The sequence below is a fragment of the Lampris incognitus genome, chromosome 7 (assembly GCF_029633865.1).
Source record: "Lampris incognitus isolate fLamInc1 chromosome 7, fLamInc1.hap2, whole genome shotgun sequence".
NCBI classification, from domain to species: Eukaryota; Metazoa; Chordata; class Actinopteri; order Lampriformes; family Lampridae; genus Lampris; species Lampris incognitus.
In genome coordinates, this window is record NC_079217.1 from 64,780,447 (window position 1) to 64,793,180 (window position 12,734).

The following is a 12,734-nucleotide window of genomic DNA, read 5'->3' on the forward strand; positions in this document are numbered from 1 at the left end:
GAACAAAATCCCCAATACATCAAACAAATCTGAAGTCTGTTGCATTACATAAAACAATGAAAACTGTCTCCATCGTTCCACAAAACAGATGTGTGTTGGACACTGTAGGATTAATCACAGATGTAGACGCATCCACAGCAACAGTCCCATGTACTATTCTTGTTTCCCCCAAAGGTGGTTTATACAATACTCTCCATACAGGTTTAACTATCATTTACAGTTAAATTTCGCCTCCACACTGTCAGTCTTCCCATTTAGTGTGCATTTGTTTAACACTTTGACACAAAACTTGTAAACGTCTTTGTGTTTTACTGAATATAAATCCAGATGATCAGTATTTTTAACATTTGAAAGTTGTCCAGTGCAGTCATTCATTCTAGGAGAAAGTTCCAGATATGGAAAAGGATCATCCTGACCAGAAGTTTCCACCTGTACGCAGTGGTCCTGCAACAGTTCCTGTCCAGCGTCAGTCAGTCCATCAGCCCAACAAGTTAGTATCTTCCTAGTACGACAACGAGTTAGCATCTTCCCAGTACGACAACTTGACTCCTGCCTCAGATGAGAAGCCACAGCCTTTGTGTCTAATGTTGTGTTCACACCAAATGCCAAGCAATTTGTTCACGCGATGAGATTACATATAAAGTTAATGCAAAGATGCAAATAGACGCAAATAGATGCGTCATTTGTGTCGCCCAGCGCAAAAGACGCGAACAACGTGATGTGAATGGTGCGAATATGCGAATTTCGTATCATTCGCGCGAGTTGAAAATATTCAGCTTGAGTGAGAAATTCGTGTGACGCTGTGTAGCGAAAGCCTATCAGCGTTGAGATTCTCCTGATGTCAATGACGTCCTGCTGAGTCAGAAAATGGAGGACAAGCCGATCGTTGCGGGTTCGCGTAATCGATCCTGTGGCCGAACTCGCATGAGTAATGTGAATACACCTGACACCAAAACCCAATGAAACGGAGACTTCCGGGAAAAAATCTTGAATTAAAGACACATTGGGTAACACAGACCTACCAGGCACACAGTACATGTGACCCTGATGAATGATCTGATTCATCACTTCCTTTTTCTTTTTTTTTGGATTTTCCCCAATTGTACTTGGCCAATTATCCCACTCTTCTGAGCTGTCGTGGTCACTGCTCCGCCCCCTCTGCCGATCCGGGGAGGGCTGCAGACTACCACATGCCTCCTCCGAGAACCTATCCCAGGAACTGCTGGGATAGGTTCCAGCATCCCCGCAACCCTGACAGCAGGATAAGTAGTTCGGATGATGGATGGATGGAGCAGATGTGCGCGTATCTTTTAAAATCCAGAAATGAGTGATAAGTGTCGAGGAGGTTGAATACTTCTGCAAGGCGCTGTCTAAACAAACACAACATGCTGCAGCTGGGGCCGTTTACACCCTGACACCACTTTCTTCATTGTGGGAAACAATTTTCCCTTATCTTAACAATCCTCTCACCAGAATCTAATCCCTGATAAAAAAAAGGGAGCACATCAGACAGAGAGAGGCAAGCGGCATTACTGACACAAACCATTCATTCACAATCCCGTCTGTCACCACCTTCTGCACTTTGTCAGCCTCATTCAGAAGAATCACCACAACAAAAAAACAAAACACAACTTTCCACCGAACAAGGGAGACTTAGCGACATCTTCCTGCCATGCTTCCTGCTCAGCCTGCTGAACTCCCATGTCCACTGGCATGATGCCAAACGCTGGCCGGCCACCAAAAAAACACCCCTCTATATACACAGCCGACACAGTAAACCCCTAATAAGCCTCATATTACACTCTATATACACACCCGACACAGTAAACCCCTAATATTCCTCTTACTACACTCTATATACACAGCCGACACAGTAAACCCCTAATAAACCCCATATTACACTCTATATACACAGCCGACACAGTAAACCCCTAATAAACCTCATACTACACTCTATATACACACCCGACACAGTAAACCCTTAATAAACCTCATACTACACTCTATATACACACCCGACACAGTAAACCCCTAATAAACCTCATACTACACTCTATATACACACCCGACACAGTAAACCCCTAATAAACCTCATACTACACTCTATATACACACCCGACACAGTAAACCCCTAATAAACCTCATATTACACTCTATATACACACCCGACACAGTAAACCCCTAATATTCCTCATACTACACTCTATATACACACCCGACACAGTAAACCACTAATAAACCTCAAACTACACTCTATATACACACCCGACACAGTAAACCCCTAATAAACCTCATACTACACTCTATATACACACCCGACACAGTAAACCCCTAATAAACCTCATACTACACTCTATATACACACCCGACACAGTAAACCCTTAATAAACCTCATACTACACTCTATATACACACCCGACACAGTAAACCCCTAATAAACCTCATACTACACTCTATATACACACCCGACACAGTAAACCCCTTAATAAACCTCATACTACACTCTATATACACACCTGACACAGTAAACCCCTAATAAACCTCATACTACACTCTATATACACACCCGACACAGTAAACCACTAATAAACCTCATACTACACTCTATATACACACCCGACACAGTAAACCCCTAATAAACCTCATACTACACTCTATATACACACCCGACACAGTAAACCCTTAATAAACATCATATTACACTCTATATACACACCCGACACAGTAAACCCTTAATAAACCTCATACTACACTCTATATACACACCCGACACAGTAAACCCTTAATAAACCTCATACTACACTCTATATACACACCCGACACAGTAAACCCCTAATAAACCTCATACTACACTCTATATACACACCCGACACGGTAAACCCCTAATAAACCTCATACTACACTCTATATACACACCCGACACGGTAAACCCCTAATAAACCTCATACTACACTCTATATACACACCCGACACAGTAAACCCCTAATAAACCTCATACTACACTCTATATACACACCCGACACGGTAAACCCCTAATAAACCTCATATTACACTCTATATACACACCCGACACAGTAAACCCCTAATAAACCTCATACTACACTCTATATACACACCCGACACAGTAAACCCCTAATAAACCTCATATTACACTCTATATACACACCCGACACAGTAAACCCCTAATAAACCTCATACTACACTCTATATACACACCCGACACAGTAAACCCCTAATAAACCTCATATTACACTCTATATACACACCCGACACAGTAAACCCCTAATAAACCTCATATTACACTCTATATACACACCCGACACAGTAAACCCCTAATAAACCTCATACTACACTCTATATACACACCCGACACAGTAAACCCTTAATAAACCTCATATTACACTCTATATACACACCCGACACAGTAAACCCCTAATAAACCTCATATTACACTCTATATACACACCCGACACAGTAAAAAGAAAGAGAGACAGACAGACACAGACAGAGAGGGGGGAGAGAGAGAGAGAAAGAGAGACAGACAGACACAGACAGAGAGAGGGGGAGAGGGGGGGAGAGAGAGAGAGAGAGAGACAGAGAGAGAGAGAGAGAGAGAGAGAGAGAGAGAGAGAGAGAGAGAGAGAGAGAGAGAGAGAGAGAGAAGGGGAATGAAAGCAGATTAAAGCCTGAAGAGACAATAAAATGAAGACATACATGGTGGTTAGGCGCTGTCGGTCGACAGAGATGGTCTGACAGGTTGAATGGAGCTCTACTCTGGCTGTAGACTCTGTCGCATCCTTCACCACACCAATGTACCCTAGGAAACGGAGACAGGAAATTGTTGCTACCATTGTAGACTGATGCAAAATGTTTGTTTTTAAATATCTCACTGTAAAATGGTTCACAACATGTTCTGACGGGTGCAATACAAGATTCTGCTCAGTAGATACGTATGGCTTTTAAACTAGAACTCATTTGACACAAATTTCAAGATGCAGCAGTGCTCGCCAGTCATGAAGTACTGTCACCATCTTGCCTCACCTCAGGGCAGAAACACAACAGTAACTCAAAAAAAAAAACACACTAGCGATCATCGTCAAAGGGCAAAAGAATAGGCTTAAAAAAATGTGGTGCGTTGCTATCTATCCGCTTCCGGTGTGGGAAGATGGCGGCGTGAATTCACATTTGTGGCGGCCTCACCCAGTACCGTCCATGCAGTGTCTTTGTCCACATCTGCGTCTAAATGTTTGTCTTCGTTTGTTGGCTGGGAGAGCTGGCGCTGGATCGGCTGGGAGAGCTTGGTCTGCTGCGCTGTGGGCCCAGGGACCACGGCCCTGCCCGGAGCTGCACCCGAGGAGGAAACACCGAGGCAGTCTGACAGGACGCGGAAGCGGGGGCAGGCTAAGCTAACTGCTAGCCCATGCAGACCGGCAGCTGCAATAACACCGAGGGCGGTCTGGCGGCGGCCTCACCTGGCATTGACTGTGGCGTTTTTAATGTTGTCATGTGGAGTGCAGGGAGGTGTGTCGATGGTGTCTTGCTGGGGATAGCTGGCGCTGGATCGGCTGGGAGGGCTGCCTGGAGCTGCGCCCGAGGAGGAAACACGGAGGGCGGTCTGACAGGACGCATAATCAGGGCAGGCTAGGCTAACTTCTAGCCCATGCAGACCGGCGGTTCCGACAGTCAGCCTGGCTGGCGTTCATTCCCTCGGACAGAGATTTTTTTCTTTTTTGTTTGGATGTGCGTTAGTTTGGATGTGTGCGTTAGTTTGGATGTGTGTGTTCTTGTAGTTCTTGCATGTGTTTTTGTCTGTATGTTGCACTGCTGTGAGCTGGGAGAAACAGCATTTCGTTTCATACATGAGGTGAAATGACAAAGTGTTCCTGAGTCCTGATCTTACAGAGACCAGAACACCACTGAAGCAGGAACCGTACTGAGCTGTGTAAGGACTGGCTCGCTGTCAGAGTCTGAATGACTGCTGACTCTCACCTTTGTATGGTCCCTGTGAAATGCGGACGGTCTGGCCAATCAGATCATTGTCTCTCCTTCCACGGCCCCGCCCCAATCCACCTCCGCCTCCTCCTCTCTGCTGCTGGCCTGGACAACAGGACGAAGAGGATATGTTTAGCAGAATGCAGAAACATGCACGCGGTCACACAGACACTAAGTGAGGGATGCTTTTGCTCTGGTTATTTTCCTTGCTTCCGTCTCTGTAACATGATATACATGAATGAATGATGATTTATTTCCAACATGTAAATAAGCAGGATATGACATACAAATAAGCCACTGCCAATAATCTCAAGTGAGCAACAAATCCACACATGACACTCAGCGAACACACCTCCGTACGCATCATTATTTGTTACATGTTGGGAAAGGAGTGTGAGTAATGTGGCGTTTTGAGAACCTCAGAATTACGTCACTGCTCTTCACAGATGATATGGTGTTGTTGGCTTCATCAGAACACGACCTACAGTGCGCACTGGGGCGGTTTGTAGCTGAGTGTGAAATGGCTGGGATGAGAGTCAGCACCTCCACGTCTGAGGCCATGGTTCTCTACTGGAACATGGTTGATTGCTCCCTCCGGGTTGGGGATTTCAAATATCTCGGGGTCTTGTTTACGAGTGAGGGTAGGATGGAGTGGGAGATTGACAGGTGGATTGGTGCAACAGCAGCAGTAATGTGGACGTTGTACCGGACCGTTGTGGTGAAGAGGGAGCTGAGCCTGAAGGCAAAGCTCTCAATTTACCAGTCAGTCTTCGTTCCAACCCTCACCTATGGTCATGAGCTTTGGGTAGTGACCGAAAGGGTGAGATGGCGGATACAAGCGGCTGAAATGAGTTTCCTCCGTAGGGTGTCTGGGCTCAGCCTTAGAGATAGGGTGAGGAGCTCGGACATCCAGAGGGAGCTCAGAGTAGAGCCGCTGCTCCTTCGCGTCGAAAGGAGCCAGTTGAGGTGGTTCAGGCATCTGATTAGGATGCCTCCTGGATGCCTTCCTTTGGAGGTTTACCAGGCATGTCCAACTGGGAGGAGACCCCGGGGTAGACCCAGAACTCGCTGGAGGGACTACATGTCCAGTCTGGCCTGGGAACGCCTTGGGATCCCCCAGAAGGAGCTGGAGGGTGTTGCTAGGGAGAGGGACGTCTGGAGTGCCCTACTTAGCTTGCTGCCACCGCAACCAGACCCCGGAGAAGCGGCTGATGATGAATGAATGAATGAAATGCCCATGTTCTTAAAAGTTGTACGAATACATAATTTAAAATGTTACAAATTCCTTTATCAGATGCTTTTATCCAAAGTGATGCACATCTGAGAGTTAATACAACACAAGCAAGGATCTGTTCAGGGGACAACAATGCAAGTAAGTGACAAAAAACTAGGTTCAGGTGTCAACAGGCAGTGCACAAAGGCAATGCATAGGGTGCAAAGAAGCGATTTTTAATTTTTTTCTGTATTTTTATTAACACTATCAGGTGTGGAGGTGTTGGTGAAAGAGCCGGGTCTTAAGCTTCATCTTAAAGATGGAGAGGGATGGTGTCCGGGTGGTGTAGCGGTCTATTCCGTTGTCAACCATCACGGGGATCTCTGGTTCGAATCCCCGCGTTACCTCCGGCTTGGTCGGGCCTCCCTACAGACACAACTGGCCGTGTCTGCGGGTGGTAAGCCGGGTGTTGGTATGTGTCCTAGTTGCTGCACTAGCGCTTCCTCTGGTCGGTAGGGGCGCCTTTAAGATATTCTGTTACTGTAACATAATATTCCATTTTTATGTTGATAAAGTGTAACTAATGAACCCTCTGGTTTCTTCAGGCGTCAGTCATCATCAGGATATTCTTCAAACTGGCAGCATCATCAGATTATATATCGTGATCAATATCCATGTCGATCAGTACGAAAAAAATTGTGATCAGATTTTTTGCCATATCCAGTCCTTAAATATTTCAACATCTGACCCCAGTGATCTGTTTATACAACTTATATTACATTTTTTTTCCATACAGATTTCAACTATGATATATTCCAGCACATCAGCAGCAGCTGTTGCCATCACTTCTACTGCCTTGTAACTGAGGCTGTTGCTCATGTACAAAGCAACCCCCCCCCATTTTTATTTCTCCTGTTCTTATATGACAATTCGTACCCGGCTAACTCAAAGTCAACACCTTCCTCAGGGTGATCCATGTTTCAGATACAGCGGTTATGTTGAATGATTCCTGAAGTGACTTGGATATTCTTCCATGTTTTGGAAGTTGGCATGTCGGCTTCTGCTGTTTATGTGGATAAGTGAAATTCTATGATCTGAGTTGACCATCATGTTGAACTGATCATCAGTGTAGTATAGAAATTATTTTCTGGGTCGATATCATTTTCTACACCCTGTGATTTGTGTTCGTAATATCTGAACCTCTTTAATTCCTTTCCTTCCTATCCTTGCTGTTAGCGGATCATCAACGTCTCCAGCCGGAGATGGAAGATCACTGTCGGGTCCGCTCATGGTTGTGTATAATGTTTTACTGATTGGTGTGTTGCACCTTGTTGTATAAATTCTGTTGTGACGGACCTGAAAATTAAAAGCGTGTCATAATGGAAGTCCTTCAATGAAAGGCAGCAGTACAGCTTTGTTAAAACACACGGCCGCCATCTTGTCCCACCACCTTGTGATCGAATGTTTGGGGACCAGTGGTCGACAAGAAGGTGTTTGGTACTCACCTCCTCCACCATGGTGCATGGGGCTGCTGATGCGAGGGCTCATGGGTGCGAAGCCTCCCACCGTGAAGTTGGTCACATCTCTGGGCTGAGAACAGGAAACAGTTATCAGAAACAACACCCCCATCATGAAGCTGGCTACACTTGTGTAGTGCAGGATGACACTGCCATCAAAGTGTCTTTTCTTGAACGGAAAAACTTCTAGAAAGGATCTTAACTTTTTTAGCATGTATGAGTGGAGCTCATTTGCTTAATTCACACGGCTTATTGGCCAGCAGGAGCCTGGTGTGATATATCAGTCAGGCAGGCACTGACCTTGGATCCTCCAGCTAACACGAGGTGTCTGGTCTTACAGACAAACATGCCTCCGTTCTCCACCAGCTTCTTACAGTGAAGGAAGGCAAACCCACGGAACAGGTGGCGGATTTCACCCTCACGACCCTGAGTACAAGCACATAAACCAGCATAAAAGGAACAGTTCCATGAATCACAAGCAGCTAAGTTACCCCTGCCTCATCTTATCTGATCATACATCATATAATCCTTGTTAACTGAAATTCAAAAGTATTTTTTTCTTGTATACATGGCCTGCAATTGCTAATCACTATAATCGGCCTGGCGGCCTGTCCAGGGTGTCTCCCCGCCTGCTGCCCAGAGACTGCTGGGACAGGCTCCAGCATCCCCGTGACCCTGAGAGCAGGATAAGCGGTTCGGATAATGGATGGATGGACATTTCTAACATTTTGATTGCAACACATTTTTAGTATCAGTTATTAACATAGAGTTGTAGTATCATCCTGCTCATTTCTTTTCCCCCTTTTTCATCACAGTTGTACTTGGCCAATTACCCCCCCCCCCTTTCCGAGCCGTCCTGGTTGCTGCTCCACCTGCTCTACCGATCCGGGAAGGGCTGCAGACTACCACGTGCCTCCTCCGATACATGTGGAGTTGCCAGCCGCTTCTTTTCATCTGACAGTGAGGAGTTTTGTCAGGGGGATGTAGCGCATGGGACAATCACGCTATTCCCCCCAGCCCCCCCCGAACAGGCACCCTGACCAACCAGAGGAGGCGCTAGTGCAGTGACCAGGACACACACCCACATCCGGCTTCCCACCCGCAGACGTGGCCAATTGTGTCTGTAGGTAGGGATGCCCGACCAAGCCGGAGGTAACACACGGATTCGAACTGGTGATCCCCGTGTTGGTAGGCAACGGAATAGACCGCTATGCTGCCCAGACGCCCCATCTTGTTCATTTCTTTCTTGTACATTAGGTTGTTGGACTGACAGCAACATGTCAGCTTGGAAAGGACCCACATGCATGTAAACAGACGACACAAACTGTGGTTTGTATCGAGAATGTCAGGATAACCACTTCCTGCAAATGGTTGAAAGCTGAATGCAAATGTCAGAGGAGCGTGATGAATTTAAAAGCAAGCATGTTGGAATAAAAAGCTTTTCAGGCAGCTCTGTGTGAACACAAATTAAGCCAGTTCGGTTTTGTGACAGGAAGTAAAGTTTAAAGTGAGTAATTGTTTTTCTCAACATCATTGTTCAACTGTATACTGACCAACAGTATCAAACCAGTGCCTACTTCCATCCATCCATTATCCGAACCGCTCATCCTGCTCTCGGGGTCGCTGGAGCCTATCCCAGCAGTCACAGGGCGGCAGGCAGGAAGACACCCTGGACAGGCCACCAGGCCATCACACAGGGCCCACACACACACACACACACACACACACACACATTCATACCTAGGGACAGTTTAGTACAGCCGGTTCACCTGACCTACATGTCTTTGGACTGTGGGAGGAAACCGGAGCCCCCGGAGGAAACCCACGCAGACCCGAGGAGAACATGCAAACTCCACATAGAGGACGACCCCCAAGGTTGGAATACTCCAGTGCTCAAACCCAGGACCTTCTTGCTGTGAGGCGACCATGCTAACCACTGCGGCTACTTAGCGGTTTCTTTACAGTTGACCCATGTGTTATATGAATGACTAGCCTGCTGGCTAGCATTACCCGCTAATGTGTCATGCAGTTACTGACAGTTGGCAAAGTCCGGTCTTCTTCTTTACCCCACTATGACCAATAACTGCTCTATATTTCAGTAAAAGTATGTCTTTCACTATCAATCATCAAGTTATCTATAAGACATGAACATATAGTCTGCCTGATCATTAGCAAACTATTCTAGAAGATTCTATTAATACATTAAGATGATATGAAATGATAAATAATGACTTGTGTCCTCACCGAGTGTGGTCCGTCAATAACCTTGACAATGTCCTTGACGTGGATGTTGTTCTGCTCAGAGTCCAGTGCCACTGCAAAGCGGTTGTCCTTCCTCCTGTTCACTGCCTGGTGGCGCACTGTCAGCACCTTCCCATGCATGTTCAGCACCTGGGGGAGAGAGTGTTGCAAGCATGGATGTATTATAGTAGAACTGGATACCGGATCTAAAAATGGCACCTGTTCATTCTTATGAGAATTGCTCGCCTGGCGCATACGCTGAAAAAGTTTCTGGCTTCCGGGTACACGGGGCCCACTGAATATGTGCAGTAGTGTTACTCCCATCATGCCTCTAGGCTATGAGAACGGCTCGTACACAGCTGTGCCGTCATGCAGAGAAAGATTTTTCTGGGCTTTGGAAAATTTTCAAAAGGATTAAAACCCCGTGGCTTAAAAATATACAATACAACGAGTAATAACTGACCATGATTATCGCTGCAGGTGTCCTGTCAGCAGTTTTACAGGCGTCTCTTTTACAATGGTGGTCTATAGGGAAAATGCTTTTTGGGCCGCAGAGGCTTTTTCGCTGCAATACCGTGAGTGACCACTGGAAAAAACTGGCTGCAGGCTGAGCGGCGGCACTGATTCCACTTCTACTATCATACATCCATGGTTGCAATACAGCTAAGCAAAATGCTTAGCTAACTAGTGACTCACTGGTCAGATTGCAGATTGATGATGATGCTGGTCAGATTGCAGACTGATGATGATGCTGGTCAGATTACAGATTGATGATGATGCTGGTCAGATTGCAGACTGATGATGATGCTGGTCAGATTAAAGATTGATGATTATGCTGGTCAGATTACAGATTGATGATGATGCTGGTCAGATCACAAACAGGTTTAGGACATCTCTTTGGTCTCTGCAACCTGATTGGCGTTTACCATTATTTTTCATATTTCCTACACTTAATGATTACTCTAAAAAGTAACCAATAGACTTATCGATGATGATAATTATAAATTGCAGCCCTACTTTACACAGGGAGCCTTGTTGTTTCTAGTGTGATCTTGCCCTCTCTAATGGTACTGTCCCACAGCGGCACCTAACAGAGACCGTTGGGGTCAAAACGCAATGTGCTCACAATATGAAATGAAAATGTAATCCCACTTGGGACCTTTATGAAAGCGCTGCACAGGTTTTCCTTTTTCCTTGAGTCTGACTTGATTTTGGATGTGTCTGCCTTTCTGACTCTTCACTTCCTCACAGCAGGCCAAGACCCTACAGCCACCCTGACAGAGCTAGTACTTTACTTTCCTGTGGTACAGTACAGGAGAGTAATGCTTTTCTTTCACTATCACGCCGACTCCATAATGAAGCCACCGTGTGCCGTGCCATGCCGGTAAGGAGTCGTGTGCCCGGTTATCGATTGTATTGCTGAAGCCCCATTAAGCACCTGGAATGTCTCTCTCTCCAGTCTCACGATGACCCCTACAGTCTGGGGGTCCAACTGGACCAGCTCTCCCCACTCGTGCTGTCCCCCCGCATCCACGCCCGACGCCGTCTCCGAGCAGAGCTGCAGATCCCGGGGCAGAACCTTCAGCTGCAGAGGAGAGGAACACACACACACACACACACCAGAAGAGAGGGAAACAGGAAAGACAGGCATTAAGAGCACAACAAAACTTTTATGAGCAAACATACTGACAAGCTGTTTCCATGTCTCTTTCCCCCGGACGGCCATCGTTTTGAAACCATCTCGTTTTTCAGCCTTACTGAAGGAAGATACGATGGACACCCTTCAAACAGGAGCCCTGCACAGTGCTTCCTTCAAACATCTGCTCGACACTACTAGCTTTAAATAGACCTCCCCACACACACACACACACACACACCACTGCCCTGTGAGCGGACATGGTTGTGTGTGTGTGTGTGTACAGTACAACTAGGCACACACACGAACGCACACCACACCTCGTGCATAGTGAGGTCAGAAAAGAGGATGACGAAGCTCTCCTCCACCCGCACGATGAGGCCGGTGTCTCCCTCGAAGCGACCGGCGATGACTTTGACGTGGTCGCCCATCCGGAAATACTTCCTCAACTCGTGGGCAGGAAACTCCAGGGGGTCCTACACACACACACACACACACACACACACACACACGCACAACAGCAGAAACTGGATTAATGAAGGCTAGAGGGGGAAAAGAGGGGAACGGATGGAGGAGGAAGAGAGAGAGAAAGAGCAAAGAGAATATGGGAGGAGGGGGAGATGGAGAGAACAGTAAGATGAGGGGTGTGTACCTTTAAGTCCTCATGTTTTGGCATGATGGTGATCTTGTTTCCATCCACACTGAGAATTTTACCCTGCAGGTTGATCAACTCTCCTTCACACACCTCCACGTTGTCTCCCGCCAGCAGGCTGTGTTCACGCTCCTTACCTACACACACACACACCCACACACACACACACACACACACACACGGGGCGTGTAACAGGACACAAAAATCACGGTTCGGTACGTACCTTGGTTTTGAAGTCAAGTTTCGGCACGTTTTTGGTAAAGAGGGTTTACTGAACAAACTATGGCTATGTCCCCCCCCCCACCCCCTTTCTGTCCCGGTCTCTGCTCCACCCCCTCTGCCAATCCCGGGAGGGCTGCAGACTACCACATGCCTCCTCCGATATACGTGGAGTCATCAGCCGCTTTCTTTTCACCTGACAGTGAGGAGTTTTGCCAGGGGGATGTAGCACGTGGGAGGGTCATGCTATTCCCCCCAGTTCCC

At 46.7% G+C, this 12,734-nt stretch overlaps 1 protein-coding gene across 1 annotated transcript in view; it reads right to left on the reverse strand.

The window, feature by feature from the left end:
* Nucleotides 1-12,734, reverse strand: part of supt5h (SPT5 homolog, DSIF elongation factor subunit) — a 49,483-nt gene that overhangs the window by 13,788 nt on the left and 22,961 nt on the right. Inside the window, 8 exon segments of the mRNA XM_056282924.1 lie at nucleotides 3,715-3,817; nucleotides 4,990-5,097; nucleotides 7,711-7,795; nucleotides 8,023-8,148; nucleotides 9,967-10,113; nucleotides 11,402-11,548; nucleotides 11,920-12,075; nucleotides 12,252-12,388. Of these exon segments, the coding sequence (XP_056138899.1) occupies nucleotides 3,715-3,817; nucleotides 4,990-5,097; nucleotides 7,711-7,795; nucleotides 8,023-8,148; nucleotides 9,967-10,113; nucleotides 11,402-11,548; nucleotides 11,920-12,075; nucleotides 12,252-12,388 (1,009 nt within the window).